Source organism: Phlebotomus argentipes, unplaced genomic scaffold, assembly GCF_947086385.1.
Source record: "Phlebotomus argentipes unplaced genomic scaffold, Phlebotomus argentipes genome assembly contig_15, whole genome shotgun sequence".
Lineage (NCBI taxonomy): Eukaryota > Metazoa > Arthropoda > Insecta > Diptera > Psychodidae > Phlebotomus > Phlebotomus argentipes.
This window is the reverse complement of record NW_026776181.1, coordinates 14,362,867-14,382,587: the sequence shown is the minus strand read 5'-3', so window position 1 is coordinate 14,382,587 and position 19,721 is coordinate 14,362,867. Positions and strand designations below refer to the sequence as shown.

Below are 19,721 nucleotides of genomic sequence, written 5' to 3'. Positions count from 1 at the left end.
CAGAGAGGATGCACAAGTTCCTCAAATTCAAATGAGAACATTTCAGACTGCACTAGATGCGATTCGAATTAATTTGCACGGATTTCGCGTGAATTTATTGACAAGGATTAAACATTTGCGTGGAAATAGAGCAGAAATGTCCTCATAACGTCATTCACTCGACTTTCCAGAAATTCTTCATGCCCTTCTGAAGGGAGACAAAGCAGTCATCAGCATTTAATTTGGCAGTGTTTATGCTTTTATTTGGCCCCTCATTAAGTAGATGGCTTCTGCAGCCAAAACACAAAGAATGGATGGAATAAGTCGAGAGAGGAATTTAGCAAATTGACAAATTCCTAGAATCCCAGCTCTGTGCAAATATAGATGAAACTTTAAGTAACACAAAGTGTATTTACATAGGAGGTAAACCACATAAGTTCTTTGACTCTTTCATCAATATATGGTTTGTTTGCCGGAGTCTCTTCAACACTGGGCTGAATAAGATGCCTTTCTCTGTGTTGCTTTTCCGGGGGAATTCCATCCGTGCTTTTCCCCATATCGAAAGTGATTTCAACGTTTTCCACATGTGGTTTCATGTACAATCAACCAAATGTTGCTTTTCAATTCCACGAGCAATTTTCCATTGAATGGCAATTTTGAATTGAGGGCTGTGGGAGCTGAGCGAGTTTTGGTGACTTTCATTAAATTATGTGACAAAGTGTCTGATTGATGTGTGGAAATAACATAATCACTTGTCAATATATATTATATTTAGCCTGCACACGTCGCACTAACATGACTCTCACGCGACAGGCAATTTGTTTAGGAAAACTCACGTTCGCTCCTCTCTTTGCCAGTGCATTTGCATGGAAAATAGACTGTGGGGATTTTCGCGCGATGGGACAAATGTCGGGGTGGGGAATTTTGGCGGGAAAAAGGCTGGATTGGAGTTAGTCTCCCCGGGGGAAAATTCATTTGGAGCAATTTTGTGCGAATGCTGCGGGAAATTCTGGGAAAAACCGCCAAGAATGTCCTCTTCTGGAGCCTCACAGCGCTCGTGACATCGCATCTCCTGTCGATCTGGCACCCACCATTCCGCTGGGGAAAGTCTGCGTTTGCGTCAAACGCCCATGACGCTTCCCCAGCCCAAGCCGTCCGTCCCCAATTGTGTGCCTCAGCTCAGTACCAAATGTACACTCGTGTGGGGAACAACCAGAAGTCTGTGGGCACTCACGCGGCTGACGCGCGTCAATAGAACTGAGATGTGCAGGAGGAATGTCAATAAATTGGATGGATCTTCGTCACTTTCCCGAGTCAGCTTCATGTGTGTGTCACCAGAGTGAAAAGTGAAAATATTCCTCTTGTCTCCCCATTTCCTCAGGCCCGCCCCCCGCCCGCCGAGGCGCTCACAAGTGAAATAGACACGGATTTTGTGTGGCATCTTGCCAGAGAATTTATTTGGAAAATTCCTCAGCATCCCCCCGATTTTTTTGCCACCCACCCCAACCCGTCGGCGAATATTCAATAGTGGATGAAACTCAAGGAGGTGAAAAGTGAGTGGAAATCCTGGGAAAATCCCTCCTGTGAAATCCCCAGAAGCTAACAGGGAAAAAAGGAGTGTGTTTTATCCGCTCAGGGAAGTGGTGGTGGATCCTAAGCACAAGTTGGGAAAGGATGTAGTGTCGGAGGGAGAAAAAAAACACACGCTGAATTTTACACAGTGTTTAAGTGTAATTGAATTAATTCAGTGCTGAAAGTCTTGTGCCTCTGCGACAGGAGAGTAAATCACAAGCAAAGAGTGTAATCCCGTGTGTGAGTGAAGGTGTGGATGGGGTTGATACTGAGAATATGCTCCGCTTCACAGAAAATATGGAGACAACAACGAGCCGGACTCAAGGGTACATTCTTGTGACGATGCTACTCTGTGCCATACACAAAAGTACGTATAAATCTCCGGCTCACAACCATTTTCTTCAATACATCCACTCTGTTGCGATGCTGCTGGATTGGATAATTAATTTCTCTTCCACTCGCTCTCCGCCTGGGCTCCACGGAGTAAATTTAATAACGACGAAAAAATAGAGACACTCACGGCTATATACATACATTTCAATGGGACTCCTCCAAGCATGGGGTGGATTTTCTACAATTTACATGGTAAATTTTCACTTGTCTACACTCAGCACCCACTTTCACCCTTCGCGCCATTCATTCTGTGCCACTTATCCAGTCTCGAGGCTCCATAAATTTCGCCAAGACGCAAGATTACTGTTAAATTTGTACTCCAAGTCAATCCGTTTATCTCCAGAATGCGCTTCAAAGGGATCGCTATTCTTACTTCTGACACCTGTCAAATCCCACCCGGAGGATTGAAAAGTAATCCAATCCCAGCCAGATAGCATCAAAACCTCATACGGAATTACCATTTTACGGCGGTGCAATCAAAAATTGCCAATATTGCTTCGTGCACGCGAGGCAATCCACTGTATTATGGCCACGTACTATAAATCAGAAAGTGTTTGTAAATAACCAACCCTTATCTTTGCATTGACAGTTGTGCTGGGAATCCCATGCAGAGATTGTCTGTGCCAATGATTTGTATGCAATGCCATCCAAGAGAAGCTTGCGAGACGGTCGCAGAATAAAAGTCCCGGAAAAATCACTGATTTATCGCCACTGTAGCCAAATTGAAAAGAGAAGAGTGATAGTTCACGGAGTTGTGACAAATGGATAGAATAGCGAAAGTGCGCCCACAACACTTGATCTCCTTAAAAGGCCTCTTCATTTAGCCGCAACTCTAATGGCATGGCGGATGCCGTAGGTCGGCAAATACCACTCCACTTAATAGTTTGCAGCGGTCAATTTTCATCTAACTTCCCAGCATATTTGCGAAAACTTGGGAAATTCCCGAGAAGTGAACTGCCTCGTCATGAAACTATGTGCAAAGTAATAGCATATGCCACTTCAAAGAGTGCCATTGCAAATTAACACCTCGCTTTATCCCTGTGCGAACAAGAAAAAAATGTTTCACAATGTAGGAGAAAACTCTGAATATGCTGTAAATGTTGACTTTTCGCTATGGAACACCTTTTAAAACACTTCAAACTCATTTTTCTGACACTTTGGCGAATTACTCTTGAGAAAATCATATTCGATTACTCGTAATTTCTCCAACTTTTGCCAAAGAATTCTTCCTCTCGAGTAAGCTAAAGTGATTTTTTTCTTCTTCTTCCATCTCCGCCAGTGAAACATTGAGCAAAAAATGAAGTGGGAGTTTAAGTAAATTCAGCAAATAGAGATTCGCTGTTGAACAATCTTCGCGCTCCAGTAACTTGGCAAGAAACAACCGAAAATCTTTTCTCTCTCTCTCTCAATGCATTAAAAATACTTTCAATAACTTGCCTGTTTCTGTTCTGTGGATTTTCCCCAAAACAAGTCCAAGGGGGGGATGGAGTCAACTTTTCACTTTGGGTGGAACATGTCACAAAAGCAAACTCTGGAAGAAACACTCTGCTTTCGCGATATATATCTCATGACGCGCACAAGTTTTGCAACCAAACCCACCGTGCAGAAAGTGTGAAGGTTTGCATATTTGCGAAGAAATTCGAACATTTTTCCACCCTCAACGCACTGAGACACGAGTTGCTGTGAATTGGAGACTGCAATATGTGTCTGGCTGCATTTGAAAGTCTAATGACGGAATTTATAGTCACTCCACTGCACCCACAAGCAAACACTGGACATTAAGCAGTGTAAGTAATTCGGCCAAATCTACTAGCAAATTGCTATGAAATCTACTAAACAACTTTATATAGTTTAACTACTTTAATCACTGATCTTATTTGTATTGCAAAACATTTGCATTAGTATTATTTTCACGTTGAATACTGGTGTGATAATGTTTTCAGCAAACTACAGCCATTAAACTCGGGAAAACTTTGCAGTTCGCAAGGCAGAATGGCAGAAATATTGTGAATGCAGAAATTCAATTTCAATGATATATATATATTTTTGTAATTAGAATTGTGAATAATAGAAATAGACACCGCAAAATGTATTTACCACAGCAAATAATTGATCGTATTATGGGTAATCATAGACCATCGTTGTAATCAATTTATGCTGCTTTTTGATGCTGCATTAGAGTCCAAAATACAATGTAAGTAATTGATTGGAAAGTGAACGGATTTGAAAATTCCGGTCGGAAATACACGGATTATTCGGTATGTCACTGGGTGAAATGTTGCGAGTATATTGTGATATTTTAATACTTGTCACCGTGAAATTGCTCTTTCCTCGGGAAAATGCCGCCACACGGCATATCAGGCACGAGAATGGCTGTTTATGTTATTGCCGAGGAGCCTCAGGGGAATTGGCGGTGATGAAATTTTTGAGGCTCAAAATGAAAACTCTCCAGATCGATTCTGATATAATCTGTATATCCTGGGCGCTTCCCACGGCGCTCGCCAGCATTTCAATCCGCGCCAAATGGGGTCAATTTCCACCCTGACGCCCGACTATGGCAAAGAATGGTGAATTCATTGCTAATTTACATACATCCACATAATGTGTACGCAAAAAGTGTAGAAACAATAATGAAATGCGTACGGAGTCACATCCCGGGGATGCTGGGGTGAATGGAGCAAAAAATCATGGGACTTTCATGAATTTTCCACACTCATTTTTCACTGTGGGGCGGTCGCGGGGAAGTTCCTTTTCAATATCATATTATTGTGCAGAATGCCGTGGCAGAAAGGAAAATATAACAATCCCCTCGAAAGAGACCCTCCTTCTCGCCATGCATAATGCGTACACTTCTTCATTTATGCCATGTCATTGATGGGGATGATGTGTAGTATGTGCCATGGGGATCGTGGGGCTGTGCAGATGAGGTGGAGCAAGTTTATACAAAAAGCATTTTACATTTATATTGCGGATAAATGCTTCTCAAATTTATTATTGTTACTCAAAAGTTCATATTTTTCCTTACTTTATTGTGTGATATTGTAAAAGAGTTTAACAAAAGTTCTGCCTGTGTTGTGAGTATATGAAAGAGGCGAAAGTTCCCTTGGCTGGCATGTCGGATGGGAGCAAAGGCAACCTACACACACATGTGAAAAGGGAGAGAAAGGCGCAAAACACCATGGGTTTCGCAATAAATGAAAATACCCTCAACCCCTGTGATTCCTTACATAACCTTCCCGGCTAAGCATTCCTCTTCACCCCAATCTGTCTCGCACAGGGCGCACACACACGACGAGTGTACGCAAAAAATGTAAACGAGGTGCAGAAAAATGAGAAGTCAAGAAACAATTTGCTTATAATTTCATACAATTATAAATCACATGCTGTTTTTCACCCTCCCAGCCCTCTTGGCACTATACCTTTTTTCCCCCGCCGGCACAACCACCCCCACTGGCAGGCAGTTCTAGTTCCAAATGCGAGAACATGTGCATGATTTTCACAAATTTAATTTGCATTCGCAAATAAAGTTATCAGAATTATGTAGCGGGAGCGAAAGAGAGGATTTAGTGAAGCGCAAAAACCGCACAAACACTTTAACTTTCTTGCACTATCTCACCACCTGCCGAGGGCAACAAATTTCACGTGCTCCCGCATGCACCATTCTCAGCATTTAAATCTAACTCTCGCCACTTTTTTCCCTTCAGACTCTATACAAATACGAACGCTATAGGGGAAAGTAGAGCAAATTCTGGTGACCAAGAAACTTCTTTTCACTGACTAAAGCCATTGTGGAAAAGTTTCGAATTTGCAAGAAATGGAGCAATTAAATTTGACATAAATCCTTAGAAGCATTTTAAGGATACCCAGCCAAAAAGTATACACGCTCACAACAACCACACTCTCTTGTGTATTGATTTTTGAATTAGCGAGGCAAAATTATGGTTTTTACGATAGCTTTAAAGCCAACAAAAGCATCCCATTTTCACATATATTTTATATACGCGCTGATTGTGGAGGTCAAGAGGGTTGGCAATTCTTTCACCACTGCACTCGTAACCTTCATTCGGATGTTCGGAAAAACATTTCTTTCCCAGCAACGCTGCCATTCAAGTACAAGAGAACCGTTCTGCAGTAAAAATGTGACAATCCTTCGACCTTTCAATTCATTACTTAGAAGAACAGTGATGTATGAACGCATACATATTTATTTGGATTGTATGTAGAAAGTTTGCAGACCATTTCACCTAAATTTCCCAACTGCCCTTGTTTTCCCTCAAGCCGCAGCGTCCAAAGTGTCAGAAAGGAATGAAATTCATGAATAGAGAGTGAAAGAAAATTGACTTGAGTACGCGCTCTCGAAAAGTACACTCTCCTTTCTCAGCAGAATCTCCCAAAGTGTGCCTCAATTGAATATGTTAGGTGGTGAAAAGGAGATCCTTTTTATATTCTGTGAAAATTTTCGAGAGAAGTTCACTCATTCAGAAAGACTTTTGCAAATAGCATTTCTTTTGATACCATTATCTATTGTTGGAAATATATCTTTCTAAAATGGGGAAAGAGAGTGTGGCAAAAGAAGCAAAATCAACATCGCATTTTCATCTCCTTTCACAGACTCTCTCTCTCTCACTCTCTCTCGTTCTTTTCTATGCGAGGGGGTGTCTTTATCCCTCCCGCTTTCTCCTCTAAGCAATGACAATGTGTGTGGAAAAGGAGGACACACACAGTGAAGAAAGTGATTCGAGATCATGTGAAGCAATTTGCAAGAATATCTAATATTTCTAAAATGTTTTCTAGCTCATCCCCTCTTCCTCGCACATTTGCCCTCCCCCCCATTACAACCCGGAGGATGATTCACGAAAAATTTTTACTCCAAAATTCAACCATTGTATGACAAAGTGAGATAAGAGATTTGTTTATCTTTAGCACTTGTGCTGAGGGTGGGACAAAATGCGACACAGTTGAGCCCGAGAGAGAATTTATAGATTTTTATCTCGACAAAATGGCATTCGCCAGGGCCATTCAGCCTGAGATAAACAACCAATCTGACCATTTTTCTCCATTTGCCAAATTACAAGATTATTCAACCCCTTGCTCAGAGATACCCGTACTAAATTTTACCCAATTAGACCACAGACTTTTCAACGAAACGTAGCATATTGTTAATGTTTCCAGCACAATTTTGCCCACCACAGCTTTTCACATTGTATTACACTGTAAGTACACTCATAAGACTTTACTCACCCCGAAAAGGTTAATGAACGTCGTAGTCTGCTGAACATGACAAAACCAGGGTTTAATTTAGAACACGCGCCAAATTCATTTCAAAAGCTTCCATTTGTCACACACAAGTGTGGAATTTCTAAAATGCCAAATTTAAGATATATTAATGGATCTTGATTGTTTCATGGCGCGCGCTAGGAGTGAAATGAAATATTTCTTAAATTTCCTGGCATTCTTTCTCCCCCTCTTGTATTTCCTTTTCTCAATGAAAAGCTCTCCCATTCAAACACCCCGTTTTTGCAAATAATTCTTCCTCTGCCCTCCACCATATGAGTCTCTCGTTACAAGCAGCCATACATTGTCCCGCAGGGTTTTTTTTCGGGAGGAGAAGCAGCAGACAAGCTCGAGAGCGGGTGAAAAAGCTCAAATATCACCTTCCTTCAACCCATTCCTTGACACTCTATTCAACTGGGGATGCTCCACTTGTGTATATGTTGGATTTGAATTACGACAAGGAAGGACATTGTTCCATTTATACCTCTGTCACTCCATTTCATAACTTATTACCAACACTCTCATATAGCACAAGAGTTATTTATGCCACTTGCTAAAACGAGGACGCGCCGCTCAGGCAGATGAAAAAGTCAACTTTAATATTTAATCTGTGAATTAAAAAATAATGCTCCTTGAGTGTATTTTCCCATAATATTAATTTTAAAATGTGATTCCCTTGCTTTCTCGCCATCGCGTCCCATTTTTCGCACATACTTTCGATGAAGGGTGGAGATTATAAATAAGTTATGTCTTATTTGAAGGATGGCCAATTTTGTCCGCACTCTCCCTTTCATTTTCCACCGAAATAAAGTCCACGAATTCAGTTGGGGGATGTGCCAAAAATTATACCAAACCCTGTTTCAACACAACACAGCGTGATTCCATTTTCCTCCCCACGAGGAAAAGTGTTCAAGTAAGGGGAGCAAGAGCGAAATCAATGTTTTATTAACTCTGTATGTATCGGAATTTGTCGCATTTGCCGCAATAAATTGACAGGAATGCTGGTTTTGCTGCTGAGTTTTCAACCCAAACTCTGGCTAAAGTGACACAATTCTGGGAGTTCATTTGCTGAGAAAGCAACACACGGCGGTGCAGTGTCCTTTTGAAACCGAAAACCCTTGACAATATACAGTCTCCTTCCGAGTTATCAATACAGTAATACGAGCGGGTGTTGATTGAAAATGAATAATGAGCAGCCGAACTGCCGGAAAGTTGTAATGTAAACTAATCCCATGAAGGTAATATTGTACACAAAACACCATACAATGCACCTGCTTTCATTGTTATTTCAATATTATGCTAAATTTATAAAGTTTCTAAATACTTCTACACTGTATAAATTCAAGCTGGGATAAGAGAAACACGCGTCAGATTAAAATTATATTCAAATCAGTTTCATCCTTACACAATATTCCAACAGCAAGTTTGAAATAAAAATATCGAAAAGGGAAAGTCTCTCTCTCTCTCTCTCTCTCTCTACACTCAGTATTATTAAAATATAGTACACTTGGAAGTTCGGGAAGAGATTCGAATCAATGTTTATCATTCGTTTTCCTTTTCCCTGATAAAACTTTTTCTTATAGAAAGTGATATTGAATCCCTTTGAAATATTTTTTCAGCACATAATCTTGTTTCTCTTGACAAATTGAAGCTGAATACTTTAGACTTTCTCTGCAGCATTTCAATACCCAAAGGCTAAAAGGACTATAATTTTCCCATGCAAAGCTACTCAGGATACATGGAAAATGTACGAAAGAAGTGAGCGGAAAAATTTTCCAATTGTCCAATGATTTGACAAATATTTTCCTTTCATGGGGACAGCCAAGCGTCTGAATTCAAATTGTATAAGGGAAATCTCTGGGATAGCAGTTTATTTTGCATAGGATTTGATAATGAATAAAATTTGCATAGAAATGTGGTGTGTCAGTGGAGGCGCCTGGTGAAACCGTCCCGCCCAAATCCTATAGCGCCAATCCCTTGGAATAATTGCGGTTCTATCTGATAAATATTAATATTGTATATGATGTTATGTCTTTTTAAATGCCGCACACTCGAGTGAGTGAGAGAGAGAGAGAGAGGAATTCTTTCCCAACTGTCCCGCAGGGACATTAAAGAAAGTGACTGCAATTGTGGTTTGGAGGAAACTTTTTGGGTTAAAAGTTGTTCTCTGTCTGTGATTCTCTCATTCATTTTTTTTTCTCAACAACAGCTGCGTCATTTGGCATCGAGTGCAATTTAATTATATCGCACATTATCGTGGAGGGGAAGTGGGTATTTAATTTTATTTCGAAATGTAATTTTCCAGAGAGTGAAACAAACATGAACTCACGCTCTATAGAAATTGATGTTCCCTTGAGAGAATGGTGCAATAAAATTTACACGAGGAGCGAAATGTGCAATAAATCAGTGGAAAATGGGAAAGATATATTCTCCACAATATGCACTGGAGCTTTTCCCTTTTCAGCCTCACTCCGTGCTCTTGTCCTTGAGACCCATTCAATGAAGCCGTGAAGAGAATGGCTGAGAAATATGAATATGTGCTGACTGAATCTATTGATCCTCTCAATTTATGAATCTCCCATTTATTGAAAATCCCTCAGAGCAAAATGCGTGTATAATGAGGGGACTGAGTGACAGATATATGATTTTACCATTAGGAATGAATTCTGTAATGGAGCTTTTTTCCTACCTTTACTTTGTTGGACAAAAAGTATACAAGAAAAAAAAACACAACTCTGACTGTGGGCACAAATCCATGTCAATTCATCCCCCGGAGAGCGTAGAGTGGAAAATTGAAATTAATTATTGCCAGCAAAAATTCAATCGTGAAAAATGTTTCTTTGTATGGAAAGCTATCCCTCGTCACCTTTGAACTCCATGTTTGACATGATAACGATTTTTCTCCCCCCTTTTTGTTCTCCCATCTCTTTTTTATGCTACACTCCGCATCCTGTGCAGCAGCAACGACAGACACATTCGACACAGCGGAGGAGAAGGATGTCAGTCTGCATCAAATTGATAATTTTTATGATTCAGTGATGGAGGCTGCAACGGAATTGAGTGTGCCACATCATGATAGACATGGACCATATTTTGATGTTTCAGCATCCAAAAATGTTACAGCCCTCGTGGGAAAAACCGCCCAACTCAATTGTCGTGTACACAATTTGGGCAACAAAACGGTATAAATCAATCATTCACTCTCTCCTTGTGTGCCTCACAATGAATATAAATTCACGGGGAGGTGGGAAAGTGGCGGAAAAGCGGCGATATCTTGCGGAGGAGGAATTTGACGGAGATTGGGAGGTGTGGGTCGCGGGGGCTCTCGACGGCCGATGAGTCTCGAGTGGCCCCTAAACGGGCGCGTCTCGTGCAATTTCCATATCCAAGGAGATGCCAAGAGGCCTCTTGATTTCCTTCTCCCCTTCCGCATCCACTCGGCCAATAAATCACTCGAATTAATGAAATTCTCACCGTGAATATTAAGCACTTGGTGAGCCAACTCTTTCCACAGTCGCAGCCAAGAGTCGTCGGTCGAATGGCAAGGAAGAGGTGTGTATCATAAATTCACGGAAAACACACACACACTTTCCTGCACGCGTAACTAAAAAGGAAAGTTTGGCAGATAAATTTCAATTTGAAGATTGGGACTCGGCCGCCTTGGCGTGCAGCTCCATCACGGGTTTGATGCCCAGATGCTGGGAGAGAAAGTTTATGATGAAAAGGTGCTCGAAGCAGCATCCCCATTGAAGCACAATCTATACTTGAGCAGTTTCTGTAAATAAGAAAATCTCTTATGTTGATTAACTGTTTGCAATACACTTCACAAGCTGTGGAGGTGTAAAGGAGATATGTAAGCATGCTCTTCTTTTTCTCATCTCTTTTCGCCGTGTGCGAGTGGTCTTGGGAAATTGAAAATTGATTTTTGCATCAACTGTCTGTTCTCAGGGGGTGTGTATCCACACAACCGCCACTGATCAGTGGTGTGGGTGGCGGAAAAGTGAAGAAAACACGCGGCATCGCACTCGATAAACCCCAATAAATTTTCCACTAAAGCAATTGACGGTACAAGCACAACCAGAAATTATTTAATGTAGCGAATTTTAACACCAATTTTATAGACTTTTCCCCGCGTGTCTGTTTTCCTTCGAAAAAAAAAACCCCGAGAGCGCCTGAAGTTGTATCTCTTCGACACCTTTTTTGCATGGATTTCACTCGAGGGCGAGAAAAGTGATATGTTGGTTGGAAAATTGGGCGGATCTCGAGGGGGATGTTGGCAAAATTGGGTGGAAAACAATAATCGATGACTTTTCATACATGATGGAGGATTATCATTAGAGCAAATTATTTCAGCACCCCACAAATTTTCTCCCCCCGCGCGCTATAATTGATACTGATGCGCTTTACGCAAAAATATCTTAATAGGAATAATGAGAAAAATCATCATTCATAATCAAGGCATAGAATCTCGTGTTATACAATTCTCCACCTCCACACTTTGCGCCTAAGCCGCGGGAGAAAAATTCACAATATTTAGCGATACAGACGCAGAACTGCGCACAGAGAAATATTTATTTATCACGATCGTAAAATGAAATTACCTGCATTTTTCGTGCCTCTGTAAAAGCTCCCGCGGGGGTGTGGCAGGAGCGATATTTCCAGGTGCTGAACAAATTTGGCAAGCAATTCTCACGAATAGCATTTTCAGCCACTCTCCCTCTCATCTATTAATGTCTATAACTTTTGATTTGAAAGCTTCACAAGTCCGAGATATTCCCATTGAGAGCTCTGATGCGCCATTCATGCTGAAAACGTTCTTTTAATAGGGGTTTTTTTTTATAATGGTGAATCATCTTGTCACTGTGCTGCAGAATAATTGCGATAGAAGACGTCGTCATTCAATTAAGAATTCAATCAGAGACTTTTTCCGGCCATTCTGAAATCGTGTCCATTGGAGAAGAGCATATTAAGTGACGTCACTCATCAGATCGCATTGTTGTTTTTATGGTGTGAAATTCAGTGAGAAAAACTCTTGTACTATTCTCACAATATGTTCACATTATTTTGATAAGCGTGGAAATTTTCATAATTAAATTGCTAATTGATGTTTATTCATGTAGCCTTTGGGATGCTTCACTCGTTATTCACTCATTTGATCAAATTAATTTTTTTCCCCTATTTACTCAAAGGCATTGTGAAGTGCGGAAATTTTTTTTAACTCACCCAATGAGTTTTCATTGTGAGTCAGGCGTAAATTTCCTGATTTGAGTATCTCAGTAATAAATCAGAGTTTGTAAATACAGCCCAATAAAGTTCCCATAAAAAGCGAATATAATGTACTCTGTCAGTAACACCCCTTTTATTTGATTTTTCATTGAGATAAGAAATATTGAGGCTTACGAGTGAATTCCATAACAAGTGCACACTTGATATTAGGAAGCACTTTGAAGATCATAAAAATATCACATGCTTAAAAACAGCTGCAAATGACTTGAGATTTGCCAATTCAGTGAGACCATCTTTTCTATGTCAATTGCATGCAAATGCCTCAGTGAGTAGTGGCAATTTTAGTGTAAATTTAGTTGTAGACATAGACTTCCAGAGTGCATTGGCCCATTTGCCAAAAAGCATCGATATGACTTACGAAATCAAAGGGAGAATGCGTCCATTTGCAGAAAATTGGCTCATTTACGATGGTAAGCTGTCACCAAATGGAATAGTAATGTGGGAAGTTGCATTGTACCTGAGCGTAATGGTTGGTGCCAGGAACATTTCCTGGTGAAATTGCAGAATGAGAAAGCTCTTGTTATTGGTGGTTTTCGGGGTGGGTGGGAAGTGTGAGGAAAAATTTACAGTGCTAACTTGGGGCCATAGTGATGTGGGCAAAATCAATAAATCCGTTTCGGTGCGAATTTAATTCCTCCACTAATTCATAAAATTTATATAGACACAGATTGAGTCTGGGAATTTATCTCTCTACTGTTTATTTCGATTCGCATCTCTTCCACACTTCAAGGGGGTGCTCCTTTTCCTGTGTATGGAGCAATAGCGCAAAACTTTGATGAGATCTCCTCACATAGAAATGCACGTATAATAATTTTATGGCGCATGGGAGGCAAGGAATTTATTGTTGGTTTTTTCATACACCCAGGGTAGTTTATGCCTGGCGAGGGGCCGCAAGGGGTGAGGGATAGATGGGCGAACGTGAAATGCGAGATAGAGACATTTCCGGGGGCAATAAAAAGCTCCTTCCGGGCAGAGGCTTCAAACTACCATTGCGAAAATGTTGGAAGTATGAAAATTACTTTTGCACGAAATGTCTACTCCTCATTCTCGGCACAGTCATTTTTCCTTGTTTTCCACCTCGGCCACTGTGTGGGATGTGTGGCCAGAGGGTGTGTAGTCCTAATAGAATTTACGATGTGGGATTATTTGTGTTAAATCCTCAATAGAGACATTTGCATGATGGAGACATTTGATGCATGTGTGGCGCTATTGTAGGTTTCCTGGATTCGACATCGAGATATACATTTGCTCACAACAGGAAGATTTACGTACACGTCAGACCTGAGATTCCAGAGTGTTCACAACCCACAGACTGAAGACTGGACACTTCAGGTATGTGTGTGCTGCGGTGCTTAAAATCTCATTACTGTCCCCAACTATCTCCGTCAACTGTTGGTGATTTGAGCGGATCGGATCGATAATGATATTTTAATAAATAGATATCTCTATATGCACATTAATGGCTCTCCTATCTATGCTTAACATGATGTATCGTCCCACAGATTAGGTATCCGCAAAAGAGAGACTCGGGAGTGTACGAGTGCCAAGTTTCCACCACACCGCCCATCGGTCACTCCATGTATCTGTCCATTGTTGGTGAGTGCTTTAATCAAACTTTCCCTCTGCATTACATCTTCCCATGCTAGTTTTCGCCTCTTCAGTTAATGTTGGGCCGGAGGCCAAAGTTTAAGTCCCTCCACTCACTCCCCGAATAAAAACACCGAAAATCAACCCGAGTTGAAATTTTCATCAGTGTAATTTTCACCAGACCATCCGAATACATTTCCCTCCCCCACCCACAATTCACATAAATCCCACTGACAGACCTCGGCAGAAAAAAAGCTCTTCTCCCCAGTGATTTTGCACCAATTGTTGCTGACGCAAAAAGTTACAGAATTTCGGGTGATTAGTCATTTGAATTGTCACATGAATTATCTATAAGGGATGGGAAGGCCTTTCCACAGGGTGAACTTTTCGAGTTCATAAATTTCCACCGATTGCCTCAGAGATTTCAAATGTGCTTCTCTCTCTCTCTGGTCGCTCAACTGTTTCGAGCCTTTTTTACATTCACATCAAATGAACTATAAAAGTTGGGACAAGTTTAGGCAATTTCCAAACAGAATTGTCTGTATCAAATACAGTGTGTGAGGCGACTCTTCATTGGTGCAAATGAAGGAGAGTGTAGAATTTCCCAACACAGTGTCAAAAGTTGTATTGGGAAGCAAGAAAGTTTTGCCGTTCAGTAGCCATATTTATGGTAAATTTTTTTTTAACGTTTTCTCTGTCATACATAAAAAGACTTAATAGATTTTCCTCTATCTAGCCCAGAATCTTCCAGCGTTCATAGAGAATTATCGCCTCCACTTGAACTTCGACAAATACGATCTGTTTGCAAAATTGATGGGAAAGTGTACAGGAACAGTGACGACTTGTCAGGATTGCTTTATGGCTGGTGCCATAAACTTTACACCACAGAGCTCTCTGCATTTCACATCCAGCGCTTTTTCCCCCTGTTGGGCGCTTGAGTGTGCTGTAAAATTGAAAATTCACAATATTGCCCAGTAAAGTGAAGTATCTATTTATAAAATCAAGCTAGGGTGTTATTTATGACTTGGAAAAATATCTCCCGGGAGCGATAATGGCGAACAATTATTTTTATGGTGCTCTGAATGGATCCTCACACACTCCTGGCCGATCCTTTGCACTTTGTCCAATTAATTAGTCATCTATGCGTTCTTCTCAGAACTAATAACACCCCCGAATGACATCATAATGCCATTGAATTCAGTTATTGGCATTGCGCTGGTGCATTGAAACAAGTCAAAGTGGGAATTTTCCAATCGGCTTAATAAAATAGCTTTCATAGTTATTCATCGCAGTATTCATGTAAAATATTTAGAATGGAGATATTTCAACTAAATGTTGATGAAAATATTTTCAATAACATGTTGATCCCTTTTGCGCGAATTTTCACAAAGAATCCCCGGATTCGTTATGGTATATCAATGAATATCCAAAATATTTCACCAGCAATTTGTTTGTATTATTGCAATTTTGAGGACATGTGTATAAAAAGGCCCAAAACTCATTTGGCCAAAAGAGAAAATGAATGGAAAGCAATATTCCGACTGATGTTTTTAGTGGGATTTCAAAGAATCTGTTTAATACATAGGCGAAATTGGATAGGAATTAATTGGCTTCTTTGAAATTTTCTGAGAGTCACAGCAAGAGCTTTAAGACGCGCAACGGATGAAAAGGGAAATAATTAAGCTTCTAAGTACATAATCTCCCAGCATGTTTTCTTCCCAATAGGATGAGCCAACAAATGCCGGGAATGACGAAAAATTTCCACCTCAAGGCATTTCCTGAAATTTTGCAATCCTCTTGATAATCTCGTGTTTTCTCCCTTTTCTTTGCCTCCGCACGGGAAACTTTTGAAAATTCCTAACAAATCGCCTGTGGTTACCTCGAACAAAGACGTTGAATGTCGGTGAAAAAAAAAAGTGTTATTGCGAAGAAGAATCACACTTAATTCTGAGGAATTTAATAAAAGTCAATCGATTGATTATTGAGTTGGGTAATAAAGAGGAGTGTAACGATGATAATCACATTACTTATAATTCCCTTCTGTTTGCAAACAAATGAGCATCATCGGAAGATGAGCAAAGTTATCAATAGACATTGATTTCGGAGGCAATAAATTTTGGCTGGGAAAGTAATTAGGGTGTTACCATCAACGCTGTGTCCTCGATGGACATGGGAGGGCTCCTTTTTGTGGGTCACCGCCGCCTCCCTCTCTCCGTGCGGCCCCAAATGAGGATGTCAGGCTGAGGAATTTCTCACTTTTTTCCTCCACACCCAGCCAGAGTATCTTTCTTCGCCAGGAAAAAAAATCCCTGTGTGAGGTGGTGGAAAAATGATAAGAGAGGAGAGAAAAGTGCTATGGAGATAATTATTTCGGGGTGGAATGCTCAGCCACGACAAATTGTGTAAATCGAGGAGCAAATGTTGTCCAATTATTGCTTAATTTGAGCCTGATTTTTCCCACTAGACGCAAAATAGCAATGCGATAAGACAATGTAATTAATTTATAAGATTTCCCTCTCAATTCTCCTCGCCAGAACCCATCACTACCATAATCGGGGGTCCGGATTTGTACGTGAACAAGGGGTCGACGGTGAATTTGACGGTAAGAGAGAGAGTGTTCACTCAATTTCTAACCACTTTCCGACAAATAACTTTGCGCTTACAATTTAATTTGCAGTGCATCGTTCGTCATCTGCCAGAGCCACCGCCAGGCATGCAATGGACTCACAATAATGTCGTAAGTGTTGAATGTTGACTCTTAATAATTCCTGGGCACACATTCTGTAACCACTCGAACGGTGGTGAGAGTGTCATGGAAAATTCATTGTGTGACTCAATCCCGCTCCGCTCATTTGTACAGTCCCTTCATTTTATACTTTTTGACGTGACAGGGAGAAGAGGCATTTAATTAATCAATATAATTAATTGTGAACAAATAGGAAATAATTTTGCCTTTTCATCCGCAGCATCAGTGAAAATCATCGCTGGTCTTTTACCCCCAACAGCTCCCTCGAGTGGCGTCTAATTAGAAAATTCTCAATCTCTCTCTCTCACTGCAGGAAATTAATTATGATTCACCACGTGGGGGTGTTTCAGTAATCACGGAAAAGGGTGAAATCACCACATCCTATCTTCTGATACAGAGAGCCAAAAGCCCTGATTCGGGAAAATACACTTGTCTACCATCGAACGCCAATCCATTCACAGTGACTGTTCATGTCCTAAATGGTAAATATTTCAATTAACACTCACCCAGGATGATTGTGCTTTAGTTTTCCTGCTCTCACCCCCCTCCTGCCGCATCCTTTTTCCCTTATTTCCCCCGGGGGCGCCTTGAATGGATCCACTTTCTGCACATAAGCTCACTTCCTTCATGAGATTGGAAATAGATAGCTCCTCATCGCAAGACACTCCTCAGTTCAAATCGAGAAAGCATTCGCATTCAAGTGGCTTTCAGCTAGTCCTTCGCCCATGTGGAGTCCAAAATATATATTCCTGCCAGGCGATCGCTGAAATATAATCGGAAATAAATTCTCCTCCACAATTTCATAAATTAAATTATCCACTTATGGAAATGTGTGGGAATGTATTAGAGTGAAGAATTCATGGAGGAACTCTGAATTTTGTACAGCTTTGAAATCACTTTGTATCACTCTAAACTCACCAACAAGATACATTCTGACTTTCTGAGGAGATTCGCAAATTTATGTCACAAAAATGCATCAACAATGCAGTATTTTGTTGAGCTGCAACTGCGAAAACATCAACAAATATTCAACTTTTTTGTCATTTCAATTTTACCTTTATTTCTGTGAAATGAAGAGAAATTCTTATTCTATAATTCTCAGTTGGCTCTCATATTCTAGTTTGATTGAGTCGATTGAGCTATTGTTGAAATGCGATGCCACATTTATGTGCCTTGCGGGGATTATCAGGAATTGCAGATCTGACGACACAACTTCCGATAGCAATTTTTGATTGTTCCTCTTTTTCTTTCAGTCCCTCGCTTTCTCGTCACTTTGGGATTTTTCTCTGAGTGTCTTTTATATAAATTTTCAATGGAACCAACGATTCCTATCGATTTTGTGGTGCTCCACTGGAATATTCAATCCTTTTATACCACTTCCTTCCTTGCAAAACTGTCTGAATGCGGTGTGTTACTGATGAACCTCATGATTTTTCCACCAATGCATCTCCTTTCGCCCTCTCGCCGTGCAGGTGAATATCCAGCTGCAATGCAACAAGGTGGCAAGCTGAAAGTCGCAGATCCTTGCACTGTGCTCCTGCTGGCGCTGCTCGTCATCAATCTAGCAAGATGAATGGCAGTGTCTTGAGCTGAGCTGAGTGAGCCGACAACGGGAATCAACATATTGTAATTCAATTTGTAACATTGACAGCTGGGGATCCCAGTGCAGCGCCACAAGGACTGCGCGAGGGAAAAGGAAGGGGAGGAATGTGGAAAATACGAGCGGGAGAGAGAGAGTGGGCAGATAAATATTAGTGAGTTTGAGTAAAACAACAAGTCCAACTTCATCATCTTTCTGTTCTTTCCTATTATTTTCTCCCACATCACGCGATTCTTCATGAGAAACATATCCGTGAATTTTTTCTCCATACCAAAATATGCATATTTAAATGTGATTTGAGATTTTTTCCACAAACAAATGAGAAAAAATGTTGTGGGAGAATGAAAGCTCTATTTGCCAGAGACTCAACTTGACTGTTTGTGAATGGTGAAAGTCCGTAGTGTAGTAAATGAGAAGAGAAAATAATATAGAAAATGACTTAGACAAATAGAAATGAAAATAATATAAATAAACAATTTTGATCCCTCACTGTCGAGGAGAAGAAAAAAGGCATTACGAGAGACCCAGCAAGGGAGAAAGAGCACCCAGACAAAGAGACAAACAGCAATTTAATTGTAAACCACAGCGTTTCAATTTCATGCTCTTTCCCAATGGATTTACCCAGGCGGATTGGAAGTGAAAGAGGACAAAATGTAAACTTATTACATTACATTGTTTACCTGTGTGCAACTCTGTGGAACAATTAATTTTTCCACTCAAATCACAAGCCATTGAAAAGTTCCTTCTTCTCCATTTCCTCATTCTTCTTCTTCATTTCACATCCAAAAACCTGGTCTTCCCGCACCCCAAAAAATTGATTGTGAAGAATATTTTCTCTCGAGGAAATGCTCCAAAAAAAAGAAAATCAAAATAAACATTTTATTGAAATAACATCTCAACTGAGAAAAAGACGCGCTTTTTAATACTTCCTGGACTGTTTAATGCTTGATTCCCTGGACTTTGCGAACACTGAAGCGGCGCGTGACGACATTTGTGTACCAATTTCCACCTCCTGTTGAACGAGGGGGAAAAGTTAGAGAAGCGAGAGCAGGAATTAGGAGAAAAATTGAAATAAATTCCCTAATTAAAAAGCATTCCAATTGTTCTGCAGCACTGAGAAGAATTTTTGTCAACGGGAAGAGGAAAAAAGGAAGCAAACAAACATTTATTTCACTCATATGCTTGCAAAAGTTTAATTTTTTTTCTCCATGACCCAGTGTAAATTCAGCAACAGACCATCTCTAATTCTTGCCACTTTTATAAGCTCTCTTTTAATTCCCATTT

General features: G+C 40.5%; 1 protein-coding gene across 2 annotated transcripts; it reads left to right on the top strand.

Annotated features, from left to right (window-relative positions):
* The first annotated feature begins 1,176 nt into the window (after positions 1-1,176).
* On the top strand, positions 1,177-19,471 carry LOC132261556 (zwei Ig domain protein zig-8-like). 2 transcript variants are annotated; one of them, XM_059760415.1, is made up of 8 exons: positions 1,177-1,918; positions 10,180-10,400; positions 13,720-13,836; positions 14,007-14,100; positions 16,626-16,693; positions 16,769-16,828; positions 17,151-17,319; positions 18,310-19,471. In XM_059760415.1, exons 1-8 carry the CDS (start codon positions 1,828-1,830, stop codon positions 18,408-18,410), a joined length of 921 nt encoding a protein of 306 aa, XP_059616398.1. In that variant the 5' UTR covers positions 1,177-1,827; the 3' UTR covers positions 18,411-19,471. The 2 variants fall into 2 exon arrangements, with proteins under 2 accessions (XP_059616398.1, XP_059616397.1); XM_059760414.1 differs by having other exon boundaries at positions 10,177-10,400.
* The last annotated feature ends 250 nt before the right edge of the window (positions 19,472-19,721 follow it).